At 43.3% G+C, this 26605-nt stretch overlaps 1 protein-coding gene across 1 annotated transcript; it reads left to right on the top strand.

The window, feature by feature from the left end:
- The first annotated feature begins 347 nt into the window (after window positions 1-347).
- On the top strand, window positions 348-26358 carry LOC124044352 (collagen alpha-3(IX) chain-like). Its single transcript, XM_046364006.1, has 36 exons — window positions 348-368; window positions 3844-4016; window positions 6221-6467; window positions 6740-6889; window positions 7115-7195; window positions 10038-10055; window positions 10261-10353; window positions 10548-10583; window positions 12090-12161; window positions 12400-12444; window positions 12554-12589; window positions 12748-12771; window positions 12916-12969; window positions 13363-13434; window positions 13811-13852; window positions 16360-16416; window positions 18340-18393; window positions 18541-18594; window positions 20904-20957; window positions 21056-21109; window positions 21276-21329; window positions 21422-21475; window positions 21680-21733; window positions 21857-21910; window positions 22307-22351; window positions 22587-22640; window positions 22761-22814; window positions 23062-23187; window positions 23294-23329; window positions 23435-23479; window positions 23581-23613; window positions 23732-23878; window positions 24020-24074; window positions 24176-24370; window positions 25025-25111; window positions 25324-26358. Exons 1-36 carry the CDS (start codon window positions 348-350, stop codon window positions 25530-25532), a joined length of 2739 nt encoding a protein of 912 aa, XP_046219962.1. The 3' UTR covers window positions 25533-26358.
- The last annotated feature ends 247 nt before the right edge of the window (window positions 26359-26605 follow it).

Genomic DNA, 26605 nt, shown 5'->3' with positions numbered 1-26605 from the left:
ACCATGTTTTCTCACCATTGCCTGATCTCCCTGTGGCTTTCCCATGGAGTTGGCACTGTGAATTCTGATTCAGTGTTTGGTTGGTGGCTCAGTTGGTAGAGCCTGGTGCATGCAATGCCAGAGTTGTGTGTTTGATTCCCACGGGGGTACCAGTACAGGAAAAAGTACAAAAATGCATCCCCTCTCTGCTGTAAGTCGCTCTGGATAAGAGTGTCTGCTAAATGACTCAAATGTAAATGCCGTGAACGGAAACATCCTAACCAAGCTTCTGTCTCTGTGTGTTTTCCATCAAGAGTTAGATCTCAACAGGTTAGATGGGGACACAGCTGTCTGCCCTCCCATGAGAAATGGACAAGATGACCTTCCAGGTAATGTATAGATACTATGACTCTGTGAATATGCGTACTAACTTAGTCCTCTTCATCCCTGGTGGGACATACTATAAAACAGCAACAATTTGCTTCCGGTATGTCTTTGGCCACATCTTGCTTGCGCCCCCTTCCCATGAGATGTGGATATAGTTTATGACGTAATCAAAAGGAGACCTGCATGGGAAGACATATTACATATCTCAACGTTGTATCAAACAGTACAAGACATCTCAGGAGTCTTACCTCACATCAACAGACAATAGTTTAACACTATAGTCCCTGTGGTTTTTCTCTTTGCTAGACAGCATAGACTTACATTTTAAATGCCCAGGACCACCAAACCACAGAAATCCCTGAGGAAGCAAAATACAGAACATCACAACTAAGCTAGCTGCTGTGATTGCTTAGTGAACTAGGCTGGGTTGTCTAAATGCTTAATGGCTTCAGACACATTTAGATTTCAAATGAGCCACATAAAATATTCCGCTGAAGCCTGATAGATTTTAGTAGGAACAATTCTAGCTCAGCAAGATGTTAATTGTGTACCAGCGCCCTGGTGGGAACAGATGCATTAGCTACCTTATTAAAATCACATGGTGTACAATGTGTTGCGAGCCCAGGCAGGGAAGGTACAGGCCTACGTATAAGAGAACAACTCATTAGAATCACATGTTAGTCATATCACTGCACCCTGTTTTGCATACAGATTATGAAACCAGAATAAACCGTTAAATATAGTAAAGTGGGGAAACACTGACATTCCAAAATGGCCACTTCGTGAATATGCACCGGTCTATAAAAAAGTGGTCAGATGAAGCAGACGCTAAACTACAGGACTTTTTTTACAAGCACAGACTGGAATATGTTCTGGGATTCTTCCGATGGCATTGAGGAGAACACCACATCAGTCACTGGCTTTATCAATAAGTGCATCGAGGACGTCGTCCCCACAGTGACTGTGCGTACATACCCCATCCAGAAGCCATGGATTACAGGCAACATTCTCACTGAGCTCAAGTCTAGAGCTACCGCTTTCAAGGAGCAGGACTCTAACTCAGAAGCTTATAAGAAATCCCGCTATGCCCTCCGACGAACCATCAAACAGGCAAAGCGTCAATACAGGACTAAGATCGAATCCGTTACAGGACTACACCGGCTCCATTAATAGTCGGATGTTGCAGGGCTTGCAAACTATTACAGACTACAATGGGAAGCACAGCCAAGAGCTGCCCAGTGACACAAGCCTACCAGACGAGCTGAACAACTTCTATGCTCGCTTCAAGGCAAGTAACACTGAAACATGCATGAGACATCAGCTGTTCTGGACGACCGTGTGATCACGCACTCCGCAGCTGATGTGAGTAAGACCTTTAAACAGGTCAACATTCACAAGGCCTCAGGGCCAGACGGATTACCAGGACGTGTACTCTGAGCATGCGCTGAGCAACTGGCAAGTGTCTTTACTGCATTTTCAACCTCTCCCTGTCTGAGTCTGTAATACCAACATGTTTCAAGCAGACCACCATAGTCCCTGTGCCCAAGAACACTAAGGTAACCTGCCTAAATGACTACAGAACCATAGCACTCATATCTGTAGCCATGAAGTGCTTTGAAAAGCTGGTCATGGCTTACATCAACATCATTATCCCAGAAACCCTAGACCCACCCCAATTTGCATACCACATCAACAGATCCACAGATGATGCAATCTCTATTGCACTCCACACTGCCCATTCACACCTGGATAAAAGGAACACCTATGTGAGAATGCTATTCAATGACTACAGCTCAGCGTTCAACACCATAGTGCCCTCAAAGCTCATCACTAAGCTAAGGACTCTGGGACTAAACACATCCCTCTGCAACTGGATCCTGGACTTCCTGATGGGCCGCGCCCAGGTGGTAAAGGTAGGTAACAACACATCTGCCACGCTGATCCTCAACACGGGGATCCCTCAGGGGTGCGTGCTCTGTCCCCTCCTGTACTCCCTGTTCACTCATGACTGCAGAGCCAGGCACAACTCCAACACCATCATTACATTTGCCGATAACACAACAGTGTTAGGCCTGATCACCGACAACGATGAGACAGGCTATAGGGAGGAGGTCAGAAACCTGACTGTGTGGTGCAAGGACAACAACCTCTCCCTCAACGTGATCAAGACAAAGGAGATGATTGTGGACTCCAGGAAAAGGAGAACCGAGAATACCCCCATTCTCATGGACGGGGCTGTAGTGGAGCAGGTTGAGAGCTTCAAGTTCCTTGGCGTCCACATCACCAACAAACTATCATGGTCCAAGCACACCAAGACAGTCGTGAAGAGGGCACAAAAAAAAACATTCCCCCTCAGGAGACTGAAAAGATTTGTCATGAGTCCTCAGATCCTCAAAAGATTTTACAGCTGCACCATCGAGAGCATCCTGACAGGTTGCATCACTGCCTGGTATGGCAACTGCTCGGCCTCCAACCGCAAGACACTACCCCCCAGGTCTACACCTGTTGTATTCAGTTCATGTGACAAATACGATTTGATTTGACTTTACAAAACTGATCCAGAAATATGCCCTTACACTTTTATAACACTGTGTGTCAAATACAAAAAAGACCAGTACCTGTCAATCAGATGTGCATAGTTTTTATTTTCCTACTGATGGAATACAGTATATAACATACAGTATAATTCACCAGAACGATTCAAGGGATACGTACAATTAAGTGATAATGCCCGAGAAGCCGGTGTTTGGAGGATATATTGGAATGCCCTAGACGAAGTCGTGCCAATATATCCTCCAAACACCGGCTTCGAGGGTATTATCACGTTTTTACAACGGGTTACCAATATATTCAAATAATGATTTACATCTTTTAATTTAAAAATGATTTTTTATTAATTTATTCATACTATTTCATCCTTCCACTAGATCTAGTCCCGACACAAATTCAGCTGGTTGTTCGTTCTATCGGTTCGGTTGCCAGAGACACAACCCAGTCGTTCAGTTTTTTTGTTCTGTGTCAATGGACGCAACCCAGTCGTTCGTTCTAAATATTCCATTGCCATACTGGCTGGCGACGTTCTTATCCCTTGCTTGCTAGCTAGCAAAGTAGCTGCATTTGCGTTTGTTTAAGCTATTTTCCTAGTGACGTTTATTTGGATACATCCATAACAATGAGCTAATGATGCATGATTTCACCTGGCATAGAACATGTACTTTCTCGTCATCCACTGTTATAAACTAAATGTTAGTCTAAAAGAAATGCGAGATAATGTCTAGATGTTTTTTTATAGTTTATAAATTGAATGGCTGGGCTAATGAGACAGTGGATTGCACAGTCAGATGGAACAGAGTAAATAGGCATTTTAACATCATACATTGTAACTTGTGGAATAGACATCGGCTGGAATGCGCTTTTAATCAGTCAGCATTCAGAGTTAGACCCACCAGTTGAATAATACTGTAACATGTCATTCAGAACGAACAGGAGATATCTGAAAATCCGTTTACCTCTCTTTTAGGGTTTGATCTGATCACCCAGTTCCAGCCGGATATTATTCCTCTGAAGGGGGTGAGGAAGGTGGAGGGCTCCACTCCTCTCCAGGTGGCATATCGCCTTGATAGGGAGGCCAACTTCCAGATCCCTACCAGGTAAGGAAAGATAGAAAAAGAAACATGATATTGGAGCTTGTCCAGGCTTTCTGCAGGTGTTGTATTATTATGGCTCAATACGGAGACTGAAGAAAGAATGAAGAAACCAGAAACAGAAACACACACATAATCGCTACACTCACACACACACACACGTAATAAATACTTTCCCCTGGGTCGATCCAGGTGTTGTATTATTGCGGGTCTCAGACAGGTGTTATCCCTCTTTGAAACAGAGAAAAGCATGTCTGAACTGATTTGGCATCTCTTAGCAACGAGGGGGGAAAGCAGTGGACCCCACCCGCCCAGACCTCGTGTAACCATTAAATATCTCGTACCAGAAACATAGAGACATATTTCATCATGCAGCATTATAAGTTGTAGTTGTATTCACTTGTTTCTGTCTGTCCTCATGAAGGATTCTGAAAATCAAAAGAGACAGGTGGTGACAGCCCGAGCAGCTTCCTGTGTGAAGAGAGAGTGTGTGTGTGTGTGTGTGTGTGTGTGTGTGTGTGTGTGTGTGTGTGTGTGTGTGTGTGTGTGTGTGTGTGTGTGTGTGTGTGTGTGTGTGTGTGTGTGTGTGTGTGTGTGTGTGTGTGTGTGTGTGTGTGTGTGTGTGTGTGTCTGTCTGTGTGTCTGTGTGTCTGTCTGTGTGTCTGTGTGCGTGTGTCTGTGTGCGTGTGCGTGTGCGTGTGTGTGTCTTGCCTAGATCAGCTATATCGTTTACGTGTGGGGATCCTCTAGCCTGGTATTCTACCCTGTAAAAAAAATATTGGAAAACCAGTGCACAATCTTCCATTTTCAACTTAGACTGTTTTCATATTGCTTAGTAGGCTAGAGGTTATTGTTACGTGGTTACCTTCTTACATAACTAAAGCTGTCTTCTGGTGTTTCACTGCTGGTCTGGCCAATGACCTGTATTGGTCCTGTTTTCACATAAACTGTTATGTAACATACTGACATCTTCCAGTCTGCCTCCTGCCACTCAGGACACTAATCACAAAAACATGTATCTCTCGGAGTCCAGTGGCCAGTCTGTCTGGGCTTTGAAGTCTGTCGTCAGAAAGGTTCATTTCCGATACCTGTGTCCTTATCACTGCAGGGGATAGAGGCCTGCAACACAACACGCATCAAACTCTGGCAAAGGCTGTGAGATACTTTCTCCCAAGGAGCATTCAACACACACAAACACACACATAGGCACACTGCAGGAACGTTAGAGAGAGTGGTCTTCATTTGTTTTATTGGGTTACAGGAAACTCGTTTTTTATTGCCTTGATCCATTTACAAGCCCGGCTGCAGCTCTGCAGCTCCCGTCCATAAAGGCACCACCTATGGAGCCCTTGGCCTGGCTAGTTAAAACCCCAGGGCTCGTATTCATAAAGCGACAAGTAGGAGTGCTGCTCTAGGATCAGTTTAACCTTTTAGATGATAATGAATGGACTGAAGGGGCCTTAATCTGAGATCAGCACCTGAGACTCTTTATGAATACCAGCCTAGAGGTTTAGGACTGGGGAGACTGGAGAGCAGTTTACGCGTTAGAGACGGAGACGGGACGACTGCTTAATTGATCTGTTGATCAGAGCCACCGGGGGCGCCGCTTCTGTTTATAACAAAAGGGTTTGATGGAAAAAATAAAGGGCCTCGTTGTTCCTTTGGAGTATTTGTAACTGTTGCGTTATACATTAGAGACAGGGAGAGATGGAGGGATAGAGAGAGAAAGAGAATGGAAGTGCTTTGAACATAAAAGTGTTAGGGTTTGATTGATGTCTCCATTCATGATGTTATCGTGGGCGTGAGGAGCGGGAAGGGAACTGAGCCGCTGTGTGTGATGCTTTTTAAACGTGGCCTGCAGCAGCTCTACCTCTGCTTTGTGATCATGGAGTGTCTTTGACATTAGCCGCCATCAGAGATCTGAAATCCTCGAACCACCCAATGTGTGCTGTGTGTATGTGGTGGAAAGCTGCTTTTTTACCCACTGCGAAGTGTTGCCCCCGGTGCCCTCTTCTCTATGGCTCTAACTGAACTACATTCTTTATGATTTTGTAAAGAGATGTTTAACCATTTCTTCTGTCCATCCATAACCTCTCCCACTGAGGATGACCTTCCACAGGGGCTTCACTGGACTCATGCACGTATGAACCCTTTTCTCTCCTCCCTCTCCCACCCATCTGTATCTTCATCTTCTGTTCTTCTTCACCCAGGCTCAATTTCCCCCGGGGTTTCCCTGACGAGTACTCCGTCATGGTCACGTTCCGTATGATCAAGAACACGGTGAACAAGGTGTGGAACGTGTGGCAGGTGGTGGATGAAGACGGCCGGAAGCAGGCAGGGCTCAGGTTGAATGGAGACCAGCAGGCCTTGGAGTACTTCCTGATGGGCCAGGATGGCAACCTGCAGACCGTCACCTTCCCAGGGCTCTCTGTGTTGTTCAACACCAAGTGGCACAAGGTGATGGAATGAGTGATGGCACTCCTGGTTAGCGTTGCAAAATACAGTAACTATCCCAAAACTCCCCGGCTTTCCAGAAATCTCGGATGGAAGATCCCGGAATCAAGAGGGAATAAGCTGGAAATCCTGGAAAGCCTAGGAATTTTGATAAAGTTACTGGAAATGTGCAACTCTACTCCTGGTACAATGTAATTAGTGATACCTGATCACTCATTAACATAACAGTGGCCCCTGAGGATCAACAACAGTAACCCTATAGCATATCTTTACAGGTGATGATTGGGGTGGAGAGAGATCAGGTCACCCTGTATGTGGACTGTCAGGCCGTGGACAAGAAGCCCATCAAGGGGAAAGGCCCTGTCAACACAGAGGGAGATACGCTTATTGGGAGGCTGGATACTGACGCTGATACTTCTGTTGTGGTGAGCGGGGCAAGGATAGCCTGGCCCCAGATCTGGTTGTGCTGTATTGCCAACTCTTATGGTCGTTGTTTGGCATGACAATAAGAGTTGGAGTTGGTAAGACAGCACATCTGGGATCAGGCTAAGGCTGAGAAGGTGTTGGTTACCCAGTGGTGCGTTGTTATACAGTAAGCGTTATCATGAGTCATGTTATATGATCAATATCATGCCACTGTCTCTTTCTAGTTTGAACTTCAGTGGATGTTGATCCATTGCGACCCGAAGAGAGCCAATAGAGAGAACTGCCAGGAGTTGCCTATCACAGAGGTAACAACAACAAACTTGTCTCCACCTGGACTTTACTTGCTTTGGGTTTGGATTCATATCGACCAGTAACATAGATTTCACTAACTGGCTTCTGTGAATCTGCACTTGCCAAAATGTGAGGAGATAGGAAGGTGAGGAGATAGGAAGGCCTGTTATACTACTGTAGGAGTGCCATGATTACAATACATACAGTACAAGTCAAAGTTTGGACACACCTACTCATTCCAGGGTTTTTCTTAATTTTTTTACTATTTTCTACATTGTAGAATAATAGTGAAGACATAGAAAATAGTAAAGACATTAAAACTATGAAATAACACATATGGAATCATGTAGTAATCAAAAAAGTGAGATTCTTCAAAATAGCCACCCAATGCCTTGATGACAGCTTTGCACACTCTTGACATTCTCTCAACCAGCTTCATGAGGTAGTCACCTGGGAATGCATTTCAATTAACAGGTGTGCCTTGTTAAAAGTTCATTTGTGGAATTGTTTTCCTTCTGAATGCGTTTGAGCCAATCAAATTCAATCAAATTGTATCCGTCACATGCGCCAAATACAACAGGTGCAGACGTGCATCGACGACGTCATCGTCACTGTGGGGATGCACTTAGTGATGCACTTAGTGATGAATCCAATGACCGATGTGGTGTACTCCTCAATACCATCGGAGGAATCCCGGAACATATTCCAGTCTGTGCTAGCAAAACAGTCCTGTAGCTTAGCATCTGCTTCCTTTGACCATTGTTTGTTGATCTAGTCACTGGTGCTTCCTGCTTTAATTTTTTCTTGTAAGCAGGAATCATGAGGTTAGAATTATGGTCAGATTTGCCAAATGGAGAGTGAGGGAGAACTTTGTTTGCATCGCTGTGTGTGGAGTATAGAGTTATTTTTCCTATGGTTGCACATTTAACATGCTGATATAAATTTGGTTAAACGGATTTAAGATTTCCTGCATTAAAGTACCCGGGCTACTAGGAGTGCAGCCTCTAGGTGAGCGTTTTCTTGATGGCTCATGGCGGAATGCAGCTCATTCAATGCTGTCTTAGTGCCAGCCTCTGACTGTGGTGGTATGTAAACAGCTACAAAGAATACAGATGAAAACTCTCTCGGTAGGTAGTGTGGTCTACAGCTTGAGGTACTCTACTTCAGTCGAGCAATATCTATAGACTTCCTTAGATATTGTACACCGGCTGTTGTTTACAAAAATGCATGTACCTCCACCACTTGTCTTACCAGACGCCGCTGTTCTATCCTGCCCATACATTGTATTTTCGGTCATAATGTAACATTTTGTAGAAAATCATTTTAAAAAATAAGTTACAATCGCCGGGGGGCACATAAAACATCTTCGGCATCTTGTGACAAGGTAGGGTTGGTTTACAGAAAATAGCCCTATTTCGTAAAAGACCAAGTCCATATTATGGCAAGAAAGCTCAAATAAGCAAAGAGAAATGGCAGTCCATCATTACTTTAAGACATGAAGTCAGTCAATCCAGAAAATGTCTAGAATTTATACGTTTCTTCAAGTGCAGTCACAAATACCATCAAGGGCTATGATGAAACTGGCTGTCTTCAGACCACCACAGGAAAGGAAGACCCAGAGTCTGCTGCAGAAGACAAGTTCATTAGAGTCACTAGCCTCAGAGTTCAAGTAACATACACATTTCAACATCAACTGCGTCAATCAGGTCTTCATGGTCTAATTGCTGCAAAGAAACCACTACTAAAGGACACCAATAAGAAGAAGAGACTTCCTTGGGCCAGGTAACATGAGCAATGGACATTAGACCGGTGGGAATCTGCCCAAATTTCAGATTTCTGGTTCCAACCGCCATGTCTTTGTGAGACGCAGAGTAGGTGAACGGAGGATCGCTGTATGTGTGGTTCCCACCGTGAAGCATGGAGGAGGAGGTGTGATGGTGTGGGGGGCTTTGCTGGTGACACTGTATGTGATTTCTTTAGAATTCAAGCATTCTGCAGTGATACACCATTCCATCTGGTTTGCGCTTTGTGGGACTATAATTAGTTTTTTTAAAAGGACAATGACCCAAAATACACATCCAGGCTGTGTAAGGGCTATTTGGCTAAGAAGGAGAGTGATGTTGTTGCATCAGATGACCTGGCCTCCACAATCAGCCGACCTCAACCCAATTGAGATGGTTTGTGATGAGTTGGACCGCAGAGTGAAGGAAAAGCAGCCAACATGTGATCAGCATGTGCTGGAACTCCTTCAAGACTGTTGGAAAAGTATTCCAGGTAAAGCTGGTTGAGAGAATGCCAAGAGTGTGCAAATCTGTCATCAAGGCAAAGGGTGGCTTCTTTGAAGAATCTAAAATATATTTTCATATGTTTAACACTTTTTTGGTTACTACATGATTCCATATGTTTTATTTCATCGTTTTTTATTTCTTTACAATTTTTCTACAATGTAGAAAATAGTAAAAATGAAGAAAAACTCTTGAATGAGTAGGTGTTTCCAAACTTTTGACTGGTACTGTATGTCAAATAAGCACTTACCTCCATACAGAGAGAATACTGCTGGCTCTCACTCTCAATTTAGCCCCATTTTGTCAGCATATTAAAGTCTGACTCCTCAGGTCACAATTGTATATTAGAATACATGCTGTTATGAGTGGGCAGAGTCCTATTGTCCCGTAGACTGCAGAAAAAAGTTGTGTCTTTATGATTCAAATACAATTTGGCAATGGTCTATTTCCTCTAGCTTTTGTTTGAGGGTTTCTTTTGGACAGGTGCTTAAGTTTCTTCTGACACTCTGGGTGAAGGTGGTGTGACTACTTCACTAACTCTACATGTTTCTTATTTCTCTTGCTTCTTCAGATGTATGCCAATGCTGAGGTATTTATCTTTCATCCTTTTTTTCTTGGTGTTTTTTGGGGCAAATAATCTACTTCAATGCTCTGTTGCCTGATAGCCTTGATGCTTTGTTACTTTAGTGGCACAATCAAACTCTGGCTGGAGTAAGAAGCTTCTCCACTCCCCTCAGAGTGGCCTTCCCTCCTTCTCATGTACTCATCGACTGTGATGTCTCTTCTCCCTCCAGCCTGACCCCAAGCCTATCCCTGGCCCTCCCGGTCCCACCGGCCCGGAGGGACCCCGGGGGCCACATGGAGAGGACGGCAGGGACGGTAGAGATGTAAGTCTATCCACCCCATCCAAACTACATGTAGAAGGAAGAATTAACCATAGTGTTATGTAATTAACCATGCTGGATATTGCCTCAAACTGCGTGAATTGGTAAGATATCTTAGACAGACATTACGCACTTTTCTTATTTCTCTATTCTCAATGGCTAGAATGGATAACAACGGTCTTCCTTTTTTCTTGCAGGGCCTTCCAGGTTCACCTGGCAGTGCTGGCACTTCTGTAAGTATGAGATGTCATATTATTAAATGTGTTTAATTCTCTAAGTATTTATTTGACTCTTTGTTGCCATCCTGTAGCTCAACCTCATTACTTACAATCAATTTAGCTGCAAAAATAGATCAGCGTTCTCTCCTCCACCTTGCCTGCCTCTTATCTCTCTCTCTCTCTGTCCTGATGAGAATTGCACATGTTTCATTGATTAAACACTGACTGACACTGCCACAGTGTATCTTAGCAACAGTGGTGAGCGATGCAGACAGATGATAAAGCTGTTTGTCCGATTTTTTTTGTGTACAGAGCCATACTTAGCTGTGGTTTTGTCTGCTCTATATGGCTGTGGTTATGTCTGTAACTAGGCTGTCTGTTGTATCTGTAACTCAGCTGTCTATTGTGTCTGTTACTAGGCTGTAAGTTAAATCTGTTACTCAACTGTCTGTTGTATCTGTTACTAAGCTGTCTGCTGTGTATGTTACTAGGCTGTCAAATCAAATCAAATATATTTATATAGCCCTTCGTACAACAGCTGATATCTCAAAGTGCTGTACAGAAACCCAGCCTAAAACCACAAACAGCAAGCAATGCAGGTGTAGAGGCACGGTGGCTAGGAAAAACTCCCTAGAAAGGCCAAAACCTAGGAAGAAACCTAGAGAGGAACCAGGCTATGTGAGGTGGCCAGTCCTCTTCTTGCTGTGCCGGGTGGAGATTATAACAGAACATGGCCAAGATGTTCAAATGTTCATAATAAATAAATGACCAGCATGGTCCAATAATAATAAGGCAGAACAGTTGAAACTGGAGCAGAAGCATGGCCAGGTGGACTGGGGACAGCAAGGAGTCATCATGTCAGGTAGTCCTGAGGCATGGTCCTAGGGCTCAGGTTCTCCGGGAGAGAGAAAGAAAGAGAGAATTAGAGAGAGCACACTTAAATTCACACAGGACACCGAATAGGACAGGAGAAGTACTCCAGATATAACAAACTGACCCTAGCCCCCCGACACGTAAACTACTGCTGCATAAATACTGGAGGCTGAGACAGGTGGGGTCAGGAGACACTGTGGCCCCGTCCGTGGATGGGTGTGTGTTGTATCTGTTACTGGGCTGTCAGTTAAATCTGTTACTCAGCTGTCTGTTGTGTCTGTTACTAGGCTGTGTGTTGTACCTGTTACTAGGCTGTCAGTTAAATCTGAACCTCAGCTGTCTGTTGTGTCTCTTACTAGGCTGTGTGCTGTATCTGTTACTAAGCTGTCTGTTGTGTCTGTTGCTAGGCTGTGTGCTGTATCTGTAACTAGGCTGTGTGTTGTATCTGTTACTAGGCTGTATGTTCTATCTGTTACTAAGCTGTCTGTTGTGTCTGTTGCTAGGCTGTGTGTTGTATCTGTTACTAGGCTGTTTGTTGTATCTGTTACTAGGCTGTCTGTTGTGTCTGTAACTCAGCTGTCGGTTGTGTCTGTAACTCATATGCCGGTTGTGTCTGTAACTCAGCTGCCGGTTCTGTCTGTTTCTCAGGGGGCCAAAGGGGAACAGGGGGAGATCGGTCTTCCTGGACACAGAGGCATGCCTGGCCTACCAGGAGCTGCTGTAAGCATCACTACCTCCTACTGTACCACACCCAACACACACCTCTTGTTACACACTCAACCTCTATTTTGTCTTGTTGAGCAAGACAGGGTTGTTCTCTATCACCTTATTCATTGAACCGTTAACAGCAGCTATCCAATCACTCAACTGATATTATTAGAATTCAAGCTGGTGGCGAGAGAATGTTTTAGTTTGTAGATTGTGTGTGAATCAAGGATTTATTCTCTTTTTAATGAAGGGAATACCTGGTTCAATGGGCCCAAGAGGACCTGTGGGTGAGAGAGTGAGTTTTTTTTCTCTCACCAGAACCTACTAAAGAAACCTTCTTCCTAATAACTGTAACAGCAGGGACAATGTTAATTAATATCTGACTGCTCTGTGTCTAATAACAGGGACTTCAAGGTTTTCCTGGGCCAGCAGGCTCTCCCGTAAGTATCCACTATCATTGTCATCTTTAGATCGTCAGATATTAATGATAACATTTTGCTGACATGTATAGCCATGAAGCCATGGAACATGTCAGACCACTTCATTTCTATAGCTAAATAAGATGATTTGTCTGATAGCGTTTTCTCTCATTTCCCAGGGACCTAAGACAGCAGGGCCTCCCGTATGTACTACAAACTCTTCAACATCTTTAGAGAAACTTCACCCTGTGTTCTAAATGGCATTAAGACAGCATACAGTAGATTCATCGAGCCTTACTTAGGGGCTATAGAATAATTGTATAACTTGTGTATGTCGCTCCCTACAGGGCCCACCTGGGAAAGCAGGAACTCCAGGAGACGAGGGGAACATTGGGCCTGAGGTCAGTGTTCAAAATAAGGCTCACATCCTACATAACTACAGTATATGACTGGTTAACAAGAACACATCCAGCAGTAAAAACATACAGGATATGTTTCAAGTTTTCATAGGCATATGTACAGGATTTGACAATACAACAATACAATATGTACAGGATTTTTGACAATAAGAAATAATAAATTATAAGAATATGAACATAAAGTAAATGGCTCGTTAGAATAGAATAAACATTTTAGCATAATGTGCTGCCTTCTGTACTGATTTATTGGTCCTTAACAGTATATCCTGTGGACAATTTTGTTACTAATATATATGAGACTTTTCAGAAGTCTGAAATGTCTAGAAGGACATTTCAGGTGTTTGAGCTCTAAATGCAATGATCTATTGTTATCAGGGTGCCCCTGGGCCTAGAGGGGGTCTGGGTCTCCCTGGTCCCGCTGGTCTACCAGGACCACCTGGACCTGCGGTAAGTACTGTTGCTAACCTCTTACATATGGCTCCAACCTGAAATAAGTGAATTCAACATCTGTATCATCATGTGAATTGAGTCTGACCTATGTTTCTATCTGTTGAGGTTTCAGATGTAGCTTTGTCTCTTTGGTCTTTCCCATTAACCTAAGTCTTTTTATTAATCCATATTGTCATAAGAGATCTCTCCAAATATTATACTGACGTCTTAACCCTGATGTAGAGTGATAATCAGTATCACTCCTGCATTACTTGACACTGATTGCACAGCCTCGAACACTGTACTGTCTGTGGACATCTACACTCTGTTTGAGACGTCACTCCATAGAGATATGTGCTGTTTTACCTCTGTCACTCACTCTGCTGTGTTTTAGGGACCACCTGGGGCTGGCAAAGCTGAGGGGAGTGGGGAAGATGTGAGTCTCTTTTTACCATCTTTCACATGGTTAAAACATCTTGCACAGGGTTACTGTAAATGATCTTTCACATGGTTAAAACATCTTGCACATGGTTACTGTAAATCATCTTTCACATGGTTAAAACATCTTGCACAGGGTTACTGTGAATGTTCTTTCACATGGTTAAAACATCTTGCACAGGGTTACTGTAAATCATCTTTCACATGGTTAAAACATCTTGCACAGGGTTACTGTGAATGATCTTTCACATGGTTAAAACATCTTGCACAGGGTTACTGTAAATCATCTTTCACATGGTTAAACCAACTTGCACAGGGTACTGTAAATCATCTTTCAATGGTTAAACCAACTTGCACAGGGTTACTGTAACTCATCTTTCACATGGTTAAACCAACTTGCACATGGTTAACCCATCTTTCACAGGGTTACTGTAAATCATCTTTCAGAGGGTTAAACTATCTTTCACTGAGATTCCTAAAGATTTGAAAGCGGCCCTCTTCAAAGGGGGAGACACTCTACACCGAGCTGGTCATGGGTGCACCTCAGCCATGCTCAAGGTCCTAAACAATATCATAACCGCCATCGATAAAAAACAGTACTGTTCAGCCATCTTCATCAACCTGGCCAAGGCTTTCGACTCTGTCAATCACTGTATTCTTATCGGCAGACTCAACAGCCTTGGTTTCTCTAATGACTGCCTCAGCCTGGTTCAACAACTACTTCTCAGATAGAGTTCAGTGTGTCAAATTGGAAGGCCTGTTGTCCGGACCTCTGACTGTCTCTATGGGAGTGCCACAAGGTTCAATTCACGGGCCGGCTCTTTTCTCTGTACTTATCAATGATGTCACTCTTTCTGTGTGTGATGCTTTGATCCACCTCTACGCAGACGACACCATGCTGTATACATCTGGCCCTTCTTTGGACACTGTGTTAACAAACCTCTAAACGAGCTTCAATGCCATACAACACTCTTTCCGTGGCCTCCAACTGCTCTTAAATGCTAGTAAAATCAAATGCATGCACTTCAACCGATCTCTGCCCGCACCTGCCCGCCTGACTAGCATCACTACTCTGGACGGTTCTGACTTAGAATATGTGGACAACTACAAATACCTAGGTGTCTGGCTAGACTGTAAACTCTCCTTCCGGACTCATATTAAGCATCTCCAATCCAAAATTAAATCTAGAATCGGCTTCCTATTTCGCAAAACAAAGCCTCCTTCACTCATGCTGCCAAACATACCCTCGTAAAACTGACTATCCTACCGATCCTTGACTTCGGCGATGTCATTTACAAAATAGCCTCCAACACTCTACTCATCAAATAGGATGCAAATAGGATGCAGTCTTTCACAGTGCCATCCGCTTTTCACAGTGCCATCCACCAAAGCCCCATATACCACCCACCACTGCGACCTGTATGCTTTCGTTGGCTGGTCCTCGCTACATATTCATCGCCAAACCCACTCGCTCCAGGTTATCTATAAATCTTTGCTAGGTCTCCTTCCAGTTCTCTGCTGCCAATGACTGGAACAAATTGCAAAAATCACTGAAGTTGGAGACTTATATCTCCCTCACTAACTTTAAGCATCAGCTGTCAGAGCAGCTTACCGATTGCTGCAGCTGTACACAGCCCATCTGTAAATAGTCCATCCATCCAACTAACTAACTACCTCATCCCCATATTTGTTTTTGTTTTTCTGCTCTTTTGCACACCAGTATTTCTACTTGCACATCATCTGCATGTCTATCACTCCAGTGTTAATTCCTAAATTGTAATAACTTCGCCACTATGGCATATTTATTACCTTACCTCCTTACTCCATTTGCACACACTGTATACAGATTTTTATATTGTGTTATTGACTGTACGTTTGTTTATCCCATGTGTAACTCTGTGTTTTTGTTTTTGTCACACTGCTTTGCTTTATCTTGGCCAGGTCGCAGTTGTAAATTAGAACTTGTTCTCAACTGGCCTACCTGGTTAAATAAAGGTGAAATAAAAGATAAATTAAAAAATAAACTATTTTTCACACGGTTAAACCATCTTTCACAGGGTTAAACCATCTTTCACAGGTGAAACCATCTTTCACAGGGTCTGCTAGGTCAGGGGTCTCCAACCCTGTTCCTGGTGAGCTACCCTTCTGTAAGTTTTTTTTCCCCAACCCCCATTTATAACTAACTTGGCTCAGTTTAATCAACCAGCTAAGAGTTGGTTGAGTTGGTAGAGTTGGAGTGGAAACCTACAGGACGGTAGCTCTCCGGGGACAGGGTTGAAGAGCCCTGGACTAAGTGCTTCAGAGCCTAATGTTGCTGCAATAACTACACTTCAGCTTAATTCACACGTCTTTTATAAACTGTTGTTGTTGCTGTCATTTAATTCTGACAAACCTGCATGTGGAATATTAGTAGCTTAGGTGTTCTTCGGTTAGTAGCTATCGAATAGGAGGTGAGCCCCTTGTAGGTGTAGTGATAATGTCATGTCTGTGTCTGTCTGTTTGCAGTGCCCTGCTGCCTGTCCAGCTGGACCACAGGGAAGCCCAGGGCTACCAGGGATAAAGGTGAGGAATCTTAATGACAGACACTGAGTGAGTACATACAGTGGCTTGTGAAAGTATTCACCCCCCTTGGCATTTTTCCTATTTTGTTGCCTTACAACCTGGAATTTAAATAGATTTTTGGGGGAGTTGTATCATTTGATTTACACAACATGCCTAACACTTTAAAGAAGCAAAATATTTTTAATTGTGAAACAAACAAGAAATAAGACCAAAAAAAGCTGAAAACTTGAGCATGCATAACTATTCCCCCCCCCCCCCCTTCCCCCCGAAGTCAATCATTTGTAGAGCCACCTTTTGGAGCAATTACAGCTGCAAGTCTCTTGGGGTATGTGTCCTTAAGCTTTCACATCTAGCCACTGGGGTTTTTGCCTATTCTTCAAGGCAAAACTGCTCCAGCTCCTTCAAGTTGGATGGGTTCCACTGGTGTACAGCAATCTTTAAGTCATACCACCGATTCTCAATTGGATTGAGGTCTGTGCTTTGACTAGGCCATTTCAATACATTTAAATGTTTCCCCTTAAACCACTCAAGTGTTGCTTTAGCAGTATGCTTAGGGTCATTGTCCTGCTGGAAGGTGAACCTCCGTCTCAGTCTCAAATCTCTGGAAGACAGAAACAGGTTTCCCCAAGAATGTCCCTGTATTTAGCACCATCCATCATTCCTTCAATTCTGACCAGTTTCCCAGTCCCTGCCGATGAAAACATCCCCACACCATGATGCTGCCACCCCCATGCTTCACTGTGGGGATGGTATTCTCGTGGTGATGAGAGGTGTTGGATTTGCGCCAGACATAGCGTTTTCCTTGACGGCCAAAAAGCTCAATTTTAGTCTCATCTGACCAGAGTACCTTCTTTCATATGTTTGGGGAGTCTCCCACATGCCTTTTGGCGAACACCGAATGTGGTTGCTTATTTGTTTCTATAAGCAATGGGGTTTTTCTGGCCATTCTTCTGTAAAGCCCATATCTGTGGTGTGGACGACTTCAAGTGGTCCTATGGACAGATACTCCAATCTCTGCTGTGGAGCTTTGCAGCTCCTTCAGGGCTATCTTTGGTCTCTTTGTTGCCTCTTTGATTAATGCCCTCCTTGCTTGGTCTGGTGACCCTCTCTTGGCAGGTTTGTTGTGGTGCCATATTCTTTCCATTTTTTTAATCATGAATGACGTTCCGTGGGATGTTCAACGTTTCTGATATTTTTCATAACCCAACCCTGATCTGTACTTCTCCACAACTTTGTCCCTAACCTGTTTGGAGAGGTCCTTGGTCTTCATGGTGCCGCTTACTTGGCGCTGCCCCTTGGTTAGTGGTGTTGCAGACTCTGGGGCCTTTCGGAACAGGTGTTTTTATATTTTATATTGAGATCATATGAAAGGTCATGGGACACTTAGATTGCACACAGGTGGACTTTATTTAACTAATTATGTGACTTCTGGAGGTAATTGGTTGCACCAGATCTTATTTATGGGCTTCATAGCAAAGGGGGTTAATACATATGCACGCACCACTTTTCAGTTGTTTTTTTTTTTTTTTTTAAATACGTTTTTTTTTTCATCTCACTTCACCAATTTGCACTATTTTGTGTATGTCCATTACATGACATCCAAATAAAAATCAGTTTACATTACAGGTTGTAATACAACAAAATAGGAAAAACGCCAAGGGGGATGAATACTTTTGCAAGGCACTATACCTGGCTTTTGAGCAACAGAGCCCTTATCATCATTTACACCATTGTGGTCACTGTTTTTCTCTCAGATACCAGTATCTAATAATTGAATCGATTGATGTACTGTAGGGCTTTTCCAGATGCTCAAAGCGCTTTACATTTTAGGAAGAAACTCAGCGTGTGAACTACCAATGGTAAGAGCGTCTGATAGTAGTTTGTTGACATTCAGTCTAAACTGGGTTGCTATGTCTTCTCTAGGGGCACAAGGGATTACCAGGGGATGATGGAGCTGCAGGGGAAGCTGGACAAAAGGTTTGACAAGCAATCAATGTTTAGTGAAGAAGTTTGATGTTTGACAATGTGCTTAAGTACAGTACATTGGGTCGTTAGGATGATTATGCAAGCATGCAAATCGCTACATGTGAGTTTTTGTGCTTTTCCTATGTTGCTAATCCACAGGGTGAGCCAGGACCATCTGGGGTGCAGGGCCTAACAGGCAAGATGGGAGATGATGTAAGAACCGTACTTGCTCTGGACTATACAGTTGAAGTCGGAAGTTTACATACACTAAGTTTGCAGTCATTAAAACTCGTTTTTCAACCACTCCACAAATTTCTTGTCAACAAACTATAGTTTTGGCAAGTCGGTTAGGACATCTACTTTGTGCATGACACAAGTAATTTTTCCAACAATTGTTTACAGGCAGATTATTTAATTTATAATTCACTGTATCATAATTCCAGTGGGTCAGAAATGTACATAAACTATGTTGACTGTGCTTTTAAACAGCTCGGAAATTTCAGAAGCTTTAGAAGCTTCTGATAGGCTAATTGACATCATTTGAGTCATTTGGGGGTGTATTTGATGTATTTCAAGGCCTACCTTCAAACTCAGTGCCTCTTTGCTTGACATCATGAGAAAATCAAAAGAAATCAGCCAAGACCTCAGAAAAACATTTGTACACCTCCACAAGTCTGGTTAATCCTTGGAATCAATTTCCAAATGCCTGAAGGTACCACGTTCATCTGAATAAACAATAGTATGCAAGTATAAACACCATGGGACCATGCAGCCGTCATACCGCTCAGGAAGGAGACGTGTTCTGTCTCCTAGAGATTAACGTACTTTGGTGCGAAAAGTGCAAATCAATCCCAGAACAACAGCAAAAGACCTTGTGAAGATGCTGGAGGAAACAGGTACAAAATTATCTATATCCACAGTAAAACAGGTCCTATATCGGCATAACCTGAAAGGCAGCTCAGCAAGGAAGAAGCCACTGCCCCCAAAACCGGCATAAAAAAGCCAGACTACGATTTGCAACTGCACATGGTGACAAATATCGTACGTTTTGGAGAAATGTCCTCTGGTCTGATGAAACAAAAATAGAACTGTTTGGCCATAATGACCATTGTTATGTTTGGAGGAAAAAGGGGGAGGATTGCAAGGCGAAGAACACCATCCCAACCGTGAAGCACGGAGGTGGCAGTATCATGTTGTGGGGGTGCTTTGCTGCAGGAGGGACTGGTGCACTTCACAAAATAGATGGCATCATGAGGTAGGAACATTATGGGAATATATTGAAGCAACATCTCAAGACATCAGTCAGGAAGTTAAAGCTTGGTCGCAAATGGGTCTTCCAAATGGACAATGACCCCAAGCATACTTCCAAAGTTGTGGCAAAATGGCTTAAGGACAACAAAATCAAGGTATTGGAGTGGCCATCACAAAGCCCTGACCTCATCCAATAGAACATTTGTGGGCAGAACTGAAAAAGTGTGTATGAGCAAGGAGGCCTACAAACCTGATTCAGTTACACCAGCTCTGTCAGGAGGAATGGGCCAAAATTCACCCAACTTACTGTTGGTTACCCGAAACATTTGACCCAAGATAAACCGTTTAAAGGCAATGCTACCAAATACTAATTGAGTGTATGTAAACTTCTGACCCACTGGGAATGTGATGGGAATGTGATGAAATAAATAAAAGCTGAAATAAATCATTCTCTACTATTATTCTGACATTTCACATTCTTAAAATAAAGTGGTGATCCTAACTGGCCTAAGACAGGATTTTGTCACGCCCTGACCTTAGAGATCCTTATTTATTCTCTATGTTTGGTTAGGTCAGAGTGTGACTCGGGTGGGGGAATCTATTTCTATTTATGTTGTTTTGCCTCGTGTGGTTCCCAATCAGAGGCAGCTGTCTATCGTTGTCTCTGATTGGGGATCATATATAAGTTGTTATTTTCCATTTGGGTTTTGTGGGGAGTTATTTTCTGTTTATCTGTTTAGTTGCCTGACAGAACTGTGCTCTTTGGTCTTTTCTACTTTGTTATTTTGTTGCAGTGTTCAGTTTATTATAAATCATGAACACCTACCACGCTGCACCTTGGTCTCCTTCTTCAACCCACAAGAGCCGTTACAGATTTAATGTCAGGAATTGTGAAAAACTGAGTTTATATGTATTTGGCTAAGGTGTATGTAAACTTCCAACTTCAACTGTACCAACACATATAGGATGATCTATTCTACCTCACTGTCTGATAATGAAAATCCCAAAGTCTCTTGCTTTGTCACTTATATACTTCTGTTTTTCTGTTCCAAGCTGAACATAGATAATGAGCATACCGACATGTTACATAGGATTTCTGCCTTCAGCGCAAAATGTGTATCTTGCGCATTCAAAGATGGTACATAGGATTTCTGCTTCAAGTGGAAATCGCTCATACAACCAACCATTTATAACTGATTGAATGTGTTTGCTGCGCATCACTGTGAATCATATGAAATATAATTCCTTTTAACGTCTGTAATACATTCCAGGGACAAAGAGGTCCAATTGGTTTTCCGGGTACTCTTGGAGAGAAAGGAGACAGGGTAAGGGTTTAAAACCATATTTACTGCACGTCTTATTGACGTTTTACTCAAGTGTTTAAAGTGTTAAACTCACCATCTGTGTTGTCCGCTCCACTCAGGGTCCCCCTGGTTTCAACGGCATCCCAGGACCCACCGGACCACCGGGATCTCCTGTAAGCACTGCCCATTTCATTAACTCAGTCAATTAGAACTGACATTTTCAATGTCCATAGGCGGACTGAAGGACAGACGGTGGTTGACATCACCTAGGGCTGAAGAGTGTTTTCCAAAATGTCTGCCGTTATGTACTGTAGTGACTGACCACTTGTCTTCTTTTAGGGTGTGGAGGGCAGTCGTGGACGTCAGGGTCTGGAGGGAGATAAAGGTGATGATGTGAGTGTTTCCTCTCATCTACCTCTAGAGGTTTTTCTTTTTGTTTTGCCTTAAATTGTTTCATGGTTCATTGCATGTGTGTGTTTTCTTAGGGAGCGATCGGTCCTCAAGGAGATCAGGGTCCTGTTGGAGCAAAGGGAGACACTGTGAGTAAACGAACAATACAACAGAAACAACGACCTTACCAATAAGTTATCAGATGCACATGAGATCCTTTTGTGTTGTTAGTTGTATAGTTAGATTTCCATGAACAATTAACATTTTGCAACATCTTATCTCTTATGAGTGTGATTATGATGCGGAGTGGTGGTGTTGTTGTTGTTGTGATCAATGATGAACTGTGATTACAGGGTACTCCTGGGGAAGACGGCATGGATGGACTCCCTGGAGTGGATGGAGCTAAAGTTAGTCTACACTTTGACTACTATACATATATAGTTTAAATAAAGAGAATGTATACAGTCTTACAAGATCTGTCAAGAAATCAATCGTTTATCCTATAAACATCCCTGTCATCTTTCCAACAGGGAGAGGCTGGCGTTCCCGGGACTGTTGGAGTCAGGGGTATGGTCGGAATTCCAGTGAGTATAATATTAATCTGGGACATTTGTCTTGGAATATTACTCATTTACAAACATCGTTGTAGATTAGATGACCTTACAAGGTTTTGCTGTTATTTAAAAGAAAGCAAAAGCTGTGAAAATCAATAGAGAGGTTATCTCCCAGTCAAACCATACCGCAGACCAGATGAATAAATCATTTAGAAGCAAACAGCCAAGCGGATGGAAAATCCAATAAAACCACAACCTTCCCATCATAGCCTGTCTGGCTGCAATGTTATACAGGTCAGGGGACATGGCAGGGAAATCAGAATCAACAACACAACAAGGAAGTAGTCTATCCCTAATGTCGTAGTGCTTTCAAAAATAACAATATACTGTACGGTATTCTGAGGATATCCTGTGTCGTTTCTTCAGGGGTTACCAGGAAAACAGGGGCTAGTTGGAGCTGGAGGTGCCAAGGTGAAGTATGTGTGTGTGTGTGTGTGTGTGTGTGTGTGTGTGTGTGTGTGTGTGTGTGTGTGTGTGTGTGTGTGTGTGTGTGTGTGTGTGTGTGTGTGTGTGTGTGTGTGTGTGTGTGTGTGTGTGTGTGTGTGTGTGTGTGTGTCTGCCTGTGACTGTGTGGATGCAGGCCTGTTTTGGGTACAGTTTAATTCCTTGTGTTTGTCTATTGTAAAATAGTATGTTTTTTGTACAGGGCGATACAGGAGATGACGGACCAGTAGGACCAATCGGAATTCCTGGGAAGACAGTGAGTATCAAATTTCACACTTCAGGGTTTACTATCACTCAACTCTGCTAGCCATGACTGTGGATCCAAATTCTACTGACTGTGCTGAAGATGCTTAATAAGACTGTCGTGGTTGTTTAGGGGGCAACTGGACCAGCAGGAGAAAATGGACAACCAGGAGACAAGGGAGCTTCTGTAAGTTGACCATATGTAACATTTGATTATAGTTCAACTGCTTATAATAATTGTTTATTAAATATACATGCCAGTAGTCATTTCTTATTCATATATTAAACTAGGATTGTCAAGCATACTGCTCTTCAATAACAACCCCTATCTGACGGTAACAATGAGCTGATAGCTAACCTCACATAAACCCACCAGACAGACACACCAGAGTATGTTTAGTAACATTTCATTTATCCTGCATCACTCTCCTCAGGGTGAGACAGGAAAGCAGGGACCAGTGGGGGTCACAGGTGATACAGGCATCCAGGGTGACAAAGGGGACAAAGGTGACACTGGTGAAAAAGGACTGAAAGGTCACACTGGATATAAGGGAGACCAGGTAACTTCTGATGTGTAGCTTACTGTTTTGGTAATAGTTGTCCATTTGTAAATGAAGGGGTTTGAATGACTTCTAATTTCCTGTGCCTCTAATTTCTTGTTCCTAGGGTCCTATTGGTCCCGTTGGCCCAAAGGGAAGTGAAGTAAGTCTATGGATTCACGTCAATACCATATATCATGTCAATGATGATACAGTATGCGTTTGCAAGATACAGTATCTGTATTGACAATCTTACTGCTGTCCACAGGGTGATCCAGGTCTTATAGGTGATTCTGGAGTCAAGGGAGACCAGGTATATGTTCTACTGAGAGATACATTTGATCTAGCTTTAGTATTCCCCAGTATTTGTAATAACTACAATGGTCCTTATTCAATCCATTGTTGCTTCTATAGGGTCCTCCTGGTGTTTCTGGAATCAAAGGAGAGGTACAGAACAATGTTACAAATCAATTGATTGACTGGTTGATTGATGGGTGGAATAATTGAATCCGTTATGGGATACAGTTAACATTGAAGTCATGTTGCATTGTCCACTCGCCTCTAGGTTGGAGAGAAGGGCATGAAGGGATATACCGGGGAAGATGGTAGACCAGGGCAGCCAGGTCATGAAGGTTTAACCGGTCCCCAGGGAACCAATGGACTGGAGGGAGAGAGAGGGTTAACTGGCTCACCTGGGCCTAGGGGCCTACCTGTAAGTACTTTCTTCCATGAAGTGAACGAAGACTGAACAACACAAGTACTAAATAATCCTCTGGAAAACTTTTTGGAATGGAGTGACATATAAATGTTCGAGTGTTAATTCATATACTTTTTCCACTTTCAAATCCTATAGGGTCCTAAAGTGAGTGATATCAAACTTCGCGAACTATGCTCAGCAATTGTTGAAGGTACGTGAAGATTGTGTACACACTGTAACATTTGTAGCTCAAGGCAGTCTGCCATGTACAGTAGGGTGCTTTGTCAAATGGACATCTCCATCTCCATCTAGAACACTTGGCAGAGTTTAAGAAGGAGGTACTGAAGAAACCAGCAGCGATCGGGGCCCCTGGAATGGCAGGACTGCCGGGCCCTCCAGGTCCCCCGGGCCCAGCAGGGACTGTAGGAGATGCAGGCCCCAGAGGACTGATGGGAATGAAGGGACCACATGGATACTTTGGGTTACCAGGTACACCTGGAAAACAAGGTAATGGGGAATCATGCATCAATAACTTACTAGATAAAAGGTGAAATGTATAAAGAACTGATCATTCAAATGGAATACTTGGACCATTTTGCAAATGCCCATTTCATTGTGTACAGTGGAGAACATAGAAACTACAACTAGAAAAGTATAGACTCACGCTGGCACGCTGGTATAATGGCCTTCTATTTGTCCATTATAGTGTATTTCTATAGACGGTCTACAGCCTTACTAACGGATGCAATGTATTTCTTAATTAAACCTTTTAGAGAAATACAGCATTGTCTGGCCGACCAGGTCCATTGTGTCCACAGTACTGTAGCTTAGTGCTCTGAAAGAGCTTGCACATCCAGGACTGAATCAGACAACACAGCACTTTAAGCCCTCTCTGCCAAATCCCTTTAATTGCATCCCTGTTGTTCGCACGCACGCACCCGCACCCACCCACACACGCACACACACACACACACACACACACACACACACACACACACACACACACACACACACACACACACACACACACACACACACACACACACACACACAGGCACAGGCACAGGCACAGGCATACAGACACCTCCTGTGGGGATAATAGCCCATTTCAGACAGTCAATGTAAAACATGTGAAAGGAAATATCTTCTTCTTCTCTGTAGGTGACACTGGTGTAAAGGGGGATACTGGACATAAGGGAGAAAAGGGAGTTGGAACCCCAGGAAGTCCAGGCGAACCAGGCCCACAAGGTAACACCACCCCTCACTCCATTATTTTCTTGCCTAAGACCTGAAGACTTTAGCTCTTCAAGTTTATGCGAAGGCTTTATCTCAGCAGGCTAACACAGTCTGGTGTAGCTCAAGAGACCTGGGTGCGAACCCAGTCGGTCACACATTGACATGAGTGGATGTTGTTCAGTACCTGTTTTCGTCATCTCCCTAATCCTTTGTCTCTCTCTCAGGTGTGGCTGGCAGCCCTGGCATTGGGAAGGACGGTAAAGATGGACCTCCCGGTAAAGACGGTGTTAATGGTAGCCCAGGTGCCTCTGGTCCCAGGGGAGCGACAGGAGCCCCAGGCTATTGTGACCCCTCAGACTGTATAGGCAGGCCCCCACCTCTCTACATGATGAATGGGGGGAAGAAATCCTCCAGCTACAGGAAGGGGCCGTGAGGAACACAAACAGGAGATCAGAACACATTGCAGGAACACATTCCATCTCTAGCAGCAGCAAGAGAGACATGAGGTACCCAGTTCAGGAGGGGTAATACATGGGAGTCTTTACGTCTCCATCATCGCACCACAGAACCATAGAAAAACACAACGGGAAACAGAGACAAGGCAAATGTCATTTGGAATACTGTATAGATACTTTTCAAGCTTAATCTTTTAGACCGATGCATTGTTTTTTTTTGTAGAGAGAGCTTATCTGATGATCTGTTGTGCTTTCTAAGACAGCTGCTATTGATTTTAAGCTAGCCTTTCAGCTGACGAGTGGCCCATCATGGCCCAAGAGCTGCCCCAAAGACCAATACAAAACTAGACAAACTTATAAAATGACCATATTGTTCAATTCAATGTATATCCACAGCTTCAAGCTTTACTCTCTCACTCAACAGACATACTGTATGTTGGGCAGACAAACAGGGCACTATGTTGGTTTTCAAGTAATACAAAGGTAAATACTGTGCCTTTTTCTTCTATGCATGTACTGTTTAATTCCTTGTCATCAAAAACGTCCTCTCCAGCACAATGTACAGTACGAAGCTCAGCCTTTCACAAATAACAAAACTGCAAACTTTGCTTTGGAATCATTCATTTTCAATGTTGATCAATAAACAATGACAGAAGAAGTCTACTACCGTCATGAGCCATAAACCGATATTGGTAGTTGATGTTTTCATTCAGTCATTTGATCATAGGATAATCTATGTTATACAGTATATGTTTTCCCCTATTTTGTTTTCTAACAATGTAATAAACTGATTAGTCTGGGAAATATTTCATGTTAGACCGGTGAGTTGTTTTTATGAATGTAAATACAGCTAGCTTTACCTTTACCATTTTAGAACAAACCATTAGTCCATGTTTTATGTTGGTCCTTCGATCCGGGTATAACAGGCATTCACAGAATACCAACATGCTATACAGCTTCAAGACTTCATCATTTGAGAGCTGTTGTGTGGCATCACGGTTACCATAGAGAGCTCTGTCTGATGAAGCTGTTGCAGCCAGGGGACGGACCA

This window comes from Oncorhynchus gorbuscha, linkage group LG09, assembly GCF_021184085.1.
Source record: "Oncorhynchus gorbuscha isolate QuinsamMale2020 ecotype Even-year linkage group LG09, OgorEven_v1.0, whole genome shotgun sequence".
In the NCBI taxonomy this organism is placed as follows: Eukaryota; Metazoa; Chordata; class Actinopteri; order Salmoniformes; family Salmonidae; genus Oncorhynchus; species Oncorhynchus gorbuscha.
This window is presented reverse-complemented; position numbering and strand designations above follow the sequence as displayed.